The 10,801-nt window shown below is 35.2% G+C and overlaps 1 protein-coding gene across 2 annotated transcripts; it reads right to left on the minus strand.

Annotated features, from left to right (window-relative positions):
- Positions 1–1,114: 1,114 nt before the first annotated feature.
- On the minus strand, positions 1,115–5,706 carry LOC120070192 (50S ribosomal protein L1). Of its 2 annotated transcripts, XM_039022050.1 has the most exons (11): positions 5,037–5,706; positions 4,758–4,829; positions 4,225–4,266; positions 4,035–4,137; positions 3,554–3,618; positions 3,393–3,437; positions 3,204–3,311; positions 2,999–3,086; positions 2,763–2,809; positions 1,658–1,761; positions 1,115–1,418 (listed from the first exon to the last, which is right to left on the minus strand). In XM_039022050.1, the coding sequence occupies exons 1-10, from the start codon at positions 5,646–5,648 to the stop codon at positions 1,672–1,674; spliced, it is 1,272 nt and encodes a 423-aa protein (XP_038877978.1). In that variant the 5' UTR covers positions 5,649–5,706; the 3' UTR covers positions 1,115–1,418; positions 1,658–1,671. The 2 variants fall into 2 exon arrangements, with proteins under 2 accessions (XP_038877978.1, XP_038877977.1); XM_039022049.1 differs by having other exon boundaries at positions 1,115–1,761.
- Positions 5,707–10,801: the final 5,095 nt, after the last annotated feature.

The following is a 10,801-nucleotide window of genomic DNA, read 5'->3' on the forward strand; positions in this document are numbered from 1 at the left end:
CCCTTGACATGTTAGTATTTATTCTAAAGAAAAGATCAATATGAAAAATTTTGTTGAAATTGTTTCTCATGGCACTGTTAAAATTTATGGAGGTAACACTCTTTTTCTAAAATAGGAGAAATCATGCACTTCTAAAATAAACATTCAATACAATATAATACTAAATTACAAAATTAATACGGAATATTTATTCAAAAAAATATTATAAAATAACTTTAAAAAGCTTTTGGTCTCATTTATAAAGGGAAATGGTAAGAATATAGATTTTTGAAGCAGTAAATTGGTTAACTATATTGTAGTTGATGATTATTATAGTTAGTGAGTTATGATAGTCAATATATAATAGTTAATATTTGAAATACAAACTATTTAAATTTGAATTATTAATAGATTGCATTTAGAGTGTAAACTATTTTTGTTTGTGTAAGAAATACTAAACACAATAGCTAAGAAAAAAAAAATAAAGAATGAGTGATAAATGGTAAATACTATAGCAAATAGGATTTTGAAATAATACTTACTACACTTCGTTGTAAGTTTAAATAATTGTATACACTACTACTATATTTGGTCCTTCCAACATGAAGTAGACTATGATAATCTACTCGACCAACTTGTAGTTGGTGTCCAAAAAAATTCGTAAAGTATTGAACGAAATGGTAGGGGTACCAAAGGAATTGGCATAATCTTCTTCCTAGAAGTTCTAAGGTTCAATCCTTAGTCATTGTAAAAAAAAATAAAAAAATAAAAAAATGGATTGAAAATCTTCAAAAGACTCGGAAGGAATGAGAATGAGAATGATGAGAGTTTAGGAGAGGAATGATAATACTCCTTCCGTTTAGGATAAGAATTCCGAAATTGGGGGTGAATCACACCAATTAATTTCATTCATATACTCTATTAAATGTCACCAATGAGAATGAAAATCTTCATTCTCATTACCTTGATTACCGCGGCTCTTACCTTGAAGTAAACAAGGTTTAAGACTTTTAGAATACGCGAGACCTTTCAAAAATATATAATATCCCAACACTTTCAAAGATAAATGTATATAATGCATATGAAAAAAAATAAAACACTAAATTAAATCAACTTCAAAGTAGTGAGACCAAAATGATAGTTTAATCTTTTTTATAAATATTCAAAACTCCAGTATCCTAACGTCCGATGATAAAAGTAAAACAAATGCAAACTCAATATAAGTAGTACCTCAATTTCTAGGATCAGAAGAGAACTAATGACAGATTCATTTAACATGAAAAAGAAAAATGAAGAGATCCATTCTCCCTCGAATCCCCACTTTATATTTGTCAGGAAACTTGCCTTTTATTTTCCAGAACAAGCAGGTAATGAGTCTTAAAAGTCACAAGGAGTACTGAAGACCACATAAACCACAAGCTAGTTCAATGATAAACAAACTGCAAGAGTCCAGAAGATCAAGTAAATACAACAAACAGAGCAAAGCCAAAATCAAAATGACTCTGCTGCTACTCAGTAAAAGCTAACAATTTCTACCTCAGGACACAAAAAGATGGAACGTCCTTCATAAATGGTTGAAAAAAATCTAATCAAATCTAGACTACTTCATGCTTTGTATCAATAAAATTATAATTGGGGGAAAGGGAGATCAAAGATGAAAAAATGGCTACGAAAAGACCTATATTAGAGATTTCATCGGATCACGCCACTTAAGTACTTTCTGTTGTATTGATCTGCAACTTTGGACAACGATTGTATCGTAATTGGGAATCCGGGACCCATCTGCACATTACAAGAATAATTAATTACTTCACCATTTAGTAGACATTCAATATTGGCAACAAAGAGGATGTAAGATCCCATATAGAAGATATGTGTATCACAAAAGTCCGCAACCATCACTTCCATTTATGAACATGTACTCTAAACAAATGATTTGCAGACTAAGAATGAAATATTTGCCGTCTGCATGACATCAAAAGAGCCTACCGATAGAGCTCCAAATGTATTGAAATGTAAGAGATATCAGAATTACAACATAACTTTCCCAAGTATTCAACTGGCTCATGTCCTTTCCTCAATCTTTCAGACATATTTATAAGATTTATCATTGGTCAAAACATCCGATATTCCCTTAACTATTTTAAATATGTATGCTACAGATGAATTATTCAGTACCCCCTTATAGTAAAATAGTATTATGAGATTTTTTTGGAGCCGTTGGACTTCTACGTTTCATGCAAAGACATTCATATATTCTGATGAGAAATTTTCATACATCTGATTGACTGGTTCATCCAAATAGCGCAGCCACATTTATTTTTAGCATTTGTAGGAATTTGACAAAGTGAAGATGCCAGCGAGTAGCAATAAGTATTAGACTTTCTAAACATCAAAATAAAATCTTAACGTTGCAATGAAAGAAAGCCTGTGATCAAATCACAATTTTTGTAGCCCAAAAGACCTCTATGATCCCTGTTCATCAAGTTTGGAATTATAAACTAATATATGATACTATTGCATAATCCCACCTGATCCCTGGGAAGTGTTTGGGACAAGAAGTGGAGTCGTGAACTCATCAACCCATAGTATAAAGAGTTAATAAGGCATAAAATTGGAGTTGTGAAGTGGGACCCAAGTCCACACTCCCCAACTCCCAACCCCTTGGCCCAAACACCCCCGATAGATTTTGACAATCATTTTAAGTGAGCTCAATGATTTATAGCTATGCTAATATGAGATTCAGATATTACGATGATCAGAACAAAAGTTATAAGAATTACCGTGCTACATATGTGGAAGGAATTTACATATCCAGCATATTTTGAGGCTGCAATTAATAACAGATAATTTCAGTCAGGGAAACCAAAGAAAATGCAATGACGACTGGCAGAATAGTCATTCAGTTGATGGGAACATTTTTCGTAAAAGTAATAAAACTTTAAGTTCAATGATGAATGAACTTGTATTGATATTCATCAACTACAGATTAGCAAAAAAACTAAGCAACACAACTTGCCTTTTTTCAAGCCAGCAGGCTTTGCAAGCAAAAGAGCATTCACAAATGCACCAATATTTTCTCGCAAGGACTCTTCCGAATGACTCACCTGCAAGAAACAGTTTACGCTATTTAGATGGGTACAATCCTGGAAACTTAAATTCAGCTTCAATATGTGCATTCCTTATAAAACAAAGCTATATGCTTTAAACTAAAGTGATTTTACCTTCCCAAGCCCCACATGCACAATAGATGTGGAATCCATTTTAAAGTGCATGTGTCCTTCTCTTGCTTTCTTCAAGGCCCCTTTGATATCACCGGTCACAGTACCTAGCTATACAATATATCAGCACATCTGTTTGATTGCAATCTATAAGCAAATAAATACCATAGAAACAGAGGATAATGCGCTCACTTTAGGATCTGGTAGCAATCCTCGCTGTCTCAAAATCTTGGAAATCTAAACAGCAATAGCATCGAACTTTGAGTTAATGTTTTATAAAAATATTCTTCTTGAATAACCAACCATCAGCATAGAACAACAGTACAATGCACAAAAAGTTAAATTCCATAAACCTTGCCAATGCGCCTCATCATTTCAGGGGTTGAGAAACACTTATCAACATTGAATTTCCGACTGGCTGCATACATATAGTTAAAGAAATGAAGTTCAAACCAATGATTAGTTTCAAATTCAAGTTCATCTAACTAACAGGACCAACTTGATTTTGCAAAGCTTTTGACCATGTTCGTTGGGCCTATTTGAACTACATTATATTATATGAAGGACTATCCAAGAAGAAGAATCGGTACTTGGGTGTGGGTGTGTGTTCCACAAAACTTATTTAGCTGTTGTTTTTTCACAACAATCCGAGAGAATATAGAGAGGCCTTAAAAGGGACTAATTTCACCTCTTATTCAACATTAAGGTTTAATTTAATTTGATGAAATTGAAATTTTAAGGAAAAGATGACTCATTGAGTCAGGTACAAGTACAATAATGAAAATCAAATTTTCCCTAATAATAAAAAGGAAAACCAATAACGTCAACTCTTACTGGCAATTTCCTCTATAAGTTCAACGCCACCAACAATATCAGCTCCAGCAGCCCTTGCTTCCTCAGCATCAGCCCCTTCAGCAAAGAAAGCCACTCTGACAGTCTGAAAGGTAATATATATTTTTTCAACAAATTAACTATATTGTGTTCCAATGTGGCATGCTCATTCAAACAGAATTCATATGCTTACCTTCCCAATTGAATGGGGCAGAGTCATGTTACCCAAAACTTGCTGCATGTCAGAAAATGAAAGCCATGAGTGCAAACAACATTGTAAGAACTACGTAGAATACCAAAGAAGTAAAGACATATCCTTATGCACAGAGGAGAAATGAAGGAATAATTTTTATCTCATGTTCATTAAAAATCAAGGATGTGGATAACTTTCAGAAGTTATATAAAATAGGTGACAGAATAAACAACAGATCATTTAAACTTTTAACAAACTTAAATAGTGAATCAGACAAATCATTCGTATATATGCTCTCTGATAAGCTACTTTGAGAACTCTATTGTGCACACAGTGCAGCTGCAAAGCCAGCTTAAACTGAACCATTAACAGGTACCCAATCAACCAGTGGAGCAAGGAAATTCCCAGGTTTCCTTTCTCCCCTAAAATTCAAAATTCTGTAGTTACTAGGCTAGTAACAGAATCATTCAAGATCAATTCCTACTGAGTGAGAGAGATGAATCCACAGAGTACAAAAATAATAGATGCATTACCATTTTCCTGGCATCAACCCCCAATCTTGCATGTGCTTCAACAGTCTCATCAAAATTCCCCTTGGCATTAGCCTGAACTTGAATTTTAAGAACAAAAAATAAAGATTAAACAATGAGATTGTCAATAACTATTTCATAAGTAAAATTCTAAAAAAACACATTCATTTTACAACTCCGAGATCATGTAGACAATTATTCTACAATCTTTTCAGTTCTCCAAAACGCCTGCAGTAGAGAAATTTGTCATGAAAAGTTAAAATCACAATCTTCTACACCGACCTTCACTTGCCGGATAGCGTCCATCAATTCAAGAACTACCTTCTGTTCCTTCTTCTCGACCTTGATCAGCATTGGAAATGGAGCAGTAACTTTCTCCTCCTCCAGAACCCTAAAACTCCTCCTCCATTGGTTCTCCGCCTCAATCCTCTTCCTCTCCTCCTCCATTTGCCCACTCTCCACACCCTCTTCTCCTCCGCCAGAAGCCGAAACCCTATCTTCCGGAAGCGGAGCAACACGCAACGGATAAGATACCGAAGCTATAGATGGATTATCCTTCATATAACGAATATCCTCGCGAGTCCAAGTCCTCCTACCTGCGGGACTTGGCGGCGGCCGCGGTGTAGCAGGCGGAGATTGAAGCGATTCCGGGGAATCTTGGTTCTCATCGGATTGTGGCTTGGGCTTGACGGCGTAGGAGACGGGCTGAATGGGAACGGAACGAGGGGTTCTTGGAGAGGATTGATTGTGGGGAGAATCGGGATCTGGGTTGGATTCGGATTGGGAGGAGGAGAGTGGTCTGCGAAATTGAAGGAACTGGGGAGTTGAAAGAGAAGGAGGTTTGGCGAGGCGGTGGCGGCGAGATTGAGTGAGGATGAGCTTGAAAACTGCCATTGATGGATTGGAGCTCGACAAGGAGAAGGGACTGTGGTTTTAGAGGTTTAAGTCCGAAAGAGAACAACGCAGTGTCTTGTTTTTAGAAAAAGGACCCGGTCCGGTCCGGTCCGATCGGGTGTGACCGTCTATGCTTTTGGAGTATATTTGTGCAATTATGTTGTTGAAATAAAATTGTCTTCCTCCTAAAAGAAAACCATGGTCTCCAAGATCCCCGAAAGATCTTCCCTGTGAGGTTCAAACCAGCTGAGTGGCGAGGCTTCAGAAACTCTCTTCTCCTCTATTTCTTTCTTTGACTTTTCTCTTTAACGTTGTAAAGATTCAGCCATTGGTTCAACAAAGTAAGATATCAATAATGGATCTAGATTACTAACCGAAGAATTGAGCAAATTCAATCTTAAAGAAAAGGAAAATGCGTCTTCATCAATCTAGAAATTACAACTGAAAAATCCATCAATGGTCAACTGGAAGATCCTATCATCAAGATTGATTCCACCTACTACAGTGAGGAATGTATTTAATTCAACATGGAAAGTTAGATAAAAATTTAGTATAAAAAATCTGGGCAAAAATCTTTTTTATTCAAATTCTGTAACAATACAGATAGAGAATGGGTATGGAAGTCAGGTCCATGGTTACTGGATAAACATCTTTTGGCCTTAGAGAAACCAACAGTTGCTTTCAGTTCCTCTGATCTTGAGTTTACTCAAGTAGCATTCTGGATTAGGATTCTGAGTTTACCACTGGGCTTTCTTTCAAAACAAAACAATGGCTACCAAGATTGGAGATGCAATAGCGAAAACTATTGAAGTCGAGTGTGATTAAGAAGGATTCTATTCGGGAGAAAACTTGAGACTTAAAAGTCTTCATTGATATTTCGAAACCACTGCGAACAGGCATAATGATTAAATTCTCCCATTATCAAAATGGTCGCTGGATGTCCTTTATTTTTCATAGGGTGTTCAAATAACCCGGAATACCCAAACTCAAAAATCTTAAAGGGATTAGGTTGGGTTAGTTTTCTTCTTCAGTTGGGTTGAGTTCAACTTTTTCTATTTTTGTTTGGTTGGATCGTGGGTTTGTTAAAAAAAATTGGAATTGACCTAACCCAACCCAAATTTTATATATTAATAATATATATACTATTTTTGTTTAAAGATTGATTAAATTGTATGGATTAATTTGTAACTTTTTAATATTTTTCTTTTAAAATTGTTCTGATATTTATCTTTTTTTTTTTAATTTGCAATAATATTATAGATATTTGGTATTTAGCATTTGAATTTTATGAGATTTTAGTTATTAGTCATATGTTGTATATAAATTTACATATTTTTAATTAAAAAGAAAAAATAAGTTATAATCTGACTTGAATTTTAAATGTTAGATTGGAGAGTTTATTTAGATCATTTGGGTTGTCAAGTCAACTAATTCGAAATTTCGAGTTGATCCGAAAAATACCTTCAACCTAATCCACTGTGTACACCTTTGGTTTTACACGTGGAATCATAGGACATACGGCGAAGGAATGCACCGAGAGATGCTGGCAATTCTCATCGATTGAAAAAATTATCACCTACTCCGAATCAAAATAAAAATCTGAAAATGATTCAAATGAGGGTATAGCAAATCAAAATGAAAAGCCACAACGCAGGCAAAATATTTTAGAGACTCCTCAAAAAGAAACCAGAAGAAACAAAATTTTACTCAAAATGAACCAAATAACTATATTGATTCCACCATTGAATGGAATGATTTTAATTGGAGATTTACTTGTGTATATGCACATTTTGAAACTCACAAAAAAAAAAACATTTAACTTGGAATCTCTTAGGGTCTGTTTGATGCGTGATAAAAGTAGAGAGTTAGTTGAGTTTGAGTTGGTAATTATTATCTGGAAAATTAAATTGTCTTGTTTGTTAGCAGAGTTGAGTTGAGTTGGTAATTATTGTCTGTGTTTATTGTGCAGAGTTGAGTTGAATTGAGTTGGGGATCTGATGCATTTATTTTTGTGAATGAGATTAGTTCTATTTTTTTCTATTTGTTTTTTATTTTATTCTTTTATGTTTTAGTTTTATGCTTTGCTATTGTTAATTAATTTTCAAATATACACGTATTTTCTCAAATTATTTATGACATAAACTAGACAATCTCAATTTTTTAAAAAAATTTGTAGAACATAATAGATTATTTTTCATATATTCTTTTAAAAAACTGTAATAATTCTAATTCTCTTCAATCTATAAAACATACCAACAAAATACATTTCATATTGTTGCTCAATTAATTGGTATATTGTATATTGTATGTATATATATTGAAGGTAATTATCTCAATTACCAATTGGTATATGGTATGTATATATATTGAATCTTGCTAACTTGACATTATTATTTCACATATCATACAGTTTATTTTTATATAATATGGATAGTATATTTGGAATTGAAATTGTACATAGGATAATTACCTTTCATTTGATTATGATGGTGAGAATGTGATGTAGTACAATAACATTTTTCATAAGATCACAAAAATAATATGAAACGACCGAACATGTGGCCGTTTCCAAAAAAAAATCACAAAATATATGTTCGTTTCGATACTTATAATATAACACAGTGAGGGCCTCAGATAGAACATAACATAAGATAAGATCGGTTGTCACACCCCGCTCCAGATTACCCTCTTAACCTGGATGGAATGATGACTGCAGCAATTACCAACCCTTTTGCTGGCACTTACTGCCTATCTAACCTGTTAAATTTTGTTCAAACCCTGAATATGTACATTTCACCAATATACGAACAAATTAACTCAGAACTTAACACATTTACATTAAAGGGTTTCACAGCATTGTTCATACATGAATATTACAATTTAGTGAGCCTCATCTAGAATACTAGTCACTAGACAAACACATGTGTACTAACTAATACAGGTCTTCAATTAAGCTTCCTTCAACCTGTTTCTTTGAGTGGCAGAGCAGCAGCAGAAAAATATTTTGAGAACTGACCGCTACCTGAAAGGAAAACATTTGAAAATATGAGCTAAAAGCCCAGTGAGTGACTAACATTTAAATCATAATTTTCATACATAAATTTGATATTAAAACTGAAAGCTTTAACTGAAAACATAAATTTGGCAACTATTATTCATGTCATCATCAACATCACACAACACTTTTCTTACTTTGCTAGACTATGCCTTAGTTTATTAGTCTAGAATGGCCCTTTTGCTCACTCCTTATCATTCTTTACTGCATTACTACTTAACTAGGAAGGAACCCTTTTGTTCACTTCCTAAAAACATAATTGGCACCCTTAGTTGAGAGAGAACCTTTACTCAATTCCTCAACGTCAATCCATAGCTAGTGTGGAGTGATCTCGACACTATCAATAACAATTTTTCTTATATTCGTGTGATTCTAGTTTAAGTACCGTCATACCTTAGGTATTACTGCTCAGATACCTTCACCGTGTACTTCAGTATCGAGCTGCTCGGATACCTTATTCATGTCCTTCAGTATCGAGCTATTCAAATTCTAAGAGAAAGCTTCAGTACCTTCTCATCTAGTCCTTCAATACTGAGTTATTCAAACCTAGGACTAAGCTTCAGTACCTTCTCATCTAGTCTTTCAGTACTGCACTATTCAAATCTAAGACTGAGCTTCAGTACCTTCTCATCTAGTCCTTCAGTATTGAGCTACTCAAATTGAATTTGCATATTCTTATCTCTTAATGACTTAGTTGCCCAAAAGCTTTCTATACTAATGCATCTTCTTGTTTATTGAAAAGCATGGCATAAACATAACATTAATGTGAGATGCGTTTCCTGGTAACTATTTGAGAATAGTTGTCATAAATAGCTTTCAGTAAACATACATTGCTAGAAATTCATAAGCATTAACAATTTACTTAAAACATTTAAAGCATTTAGAGTCACTCACAGTCTTTGGCAATCCTCTTCATGTATATGCTCACTATGCATTGAACACTTAGCCAAATTCTTAAGCCTTAACTTGACTAGGCCGCAACTTCATTACCATGCGTCTATGCCTTACTTTAGGCATTCAAGCCTTCTATGCGACCAAGCTTTCAACTCACGCCTATTGCCCATCGCATAACAACTTTTGTGTTCATCGTTTAGCTTATGCATCCGTCTTGTGGCACATCAACGCATGCCCCATGCATTCGTCTTGTTGCGCCCATAAACTCCAACGTAACCTTACGCCCATCATTCAGCTCATGCGCATGTCTTGTGGCACATCAACGCATGCCCCACGTGTTCGTCTGGTTGCACCCATAAACTCCAACACAACCTTGCGCCTATCGTTCAACTCATGCGCCTGTCTTATGGCACATCAACGCATGCCCCACGTGTTCGTCTGGTTGCGCCCATAAACTCCAACACAACCTTGCGCCTATCGTTCAGATCATGCGCCTGTCTTATGGCACATCAACGCATGCCCCATGCGTTCGTCTGGTTGTGCCCATAAACTCCAACGCAACCCTGCACTCAACATCATCGTGAAGCCCTTAAAGCTACTTGCTTGTTCAACCCAAGCAACTGCCTGCTTGCTCAAGATTCTAGATTTAACTTACAATTTTAATAACTAATTTTCCAGACCTTTTCTCAAGAAATTTCCTTTGCAAGCTTAATTTAAAATTTCAGTTCAAAATTCGTTGTGGTTGTCCCGGAATCCTCAGATCATCAAGACTGGCCCAACTTACCCGAGAATTCGACCTTCAATCGGATTCTTCATACTCTAGCTCGATTCTGCTAGAATCTCCCTCCGACATTTCAACCTCAGCAACTAGACATACTCATGGTTTGAATGGCTCTGGAATTATTTCATTTGCACGAGCAAACTTCTCCAAACCTCTATTTGAATTCAAGCTTCCCTTTTTAAACTAGCAGCTGTATGTTCTCCTTTTAACATCAAGCTGCCACCTCATCCTTAAAGGATAATATCAAACCTAAGTATGATAGCTGGCTTAGCTGATCAATCACCAAGATGATCTTTCCTTCTTGGTTATCAATGCAAGGGTCAGCTCCCAAGTCAACGCTTGCAACCACATGGCCGCATACCTCCTCCTCAATGCATTGCTCAATCTGGCTAACGCATAGCTCACTTAGAGGCTATTACGTCC

This window comes from Benincasa hispida, chromosome 1 (genome assembly GCF_009727055.1).
Source record: "Benincasa hispida cultivar B227 chromosome 1, ASM972705v1, whole genome shotgun sequence".
Lineage (NCBI taxonomy): Eukaryota > Viridiplantae > Streptophyta > Magnoliopsida > Cucurbitales > Cucurbitaceae > Benincasa > Benincasa hispida.

Excerpts from the sequence above, each read along its gene's own strand:
- LOC120070192 (XM_039022050.1), bottom strand. The coding sequence starts at position 5,648 with ATGGCAGTTTTCAAGCTCATCCTCACTCAATCTCGCCGCCACCGCCTC. Across the intron at positions 3,312-3,392 it reads GATTGCTACCAGATCCTAAA|CTAGGTACTGTGACCGGTGA; the intron begins GTGAGCGCATTA and ends TATATTGTATAG. Across the intron at positions 2,810-2,998 it reads GCCTGCTGGCTTGAAAAAAG|CCTCAAAATATGCTGGATAT; the intron begins GCAAGTTGTGTT and ends TATTAATTGCAG.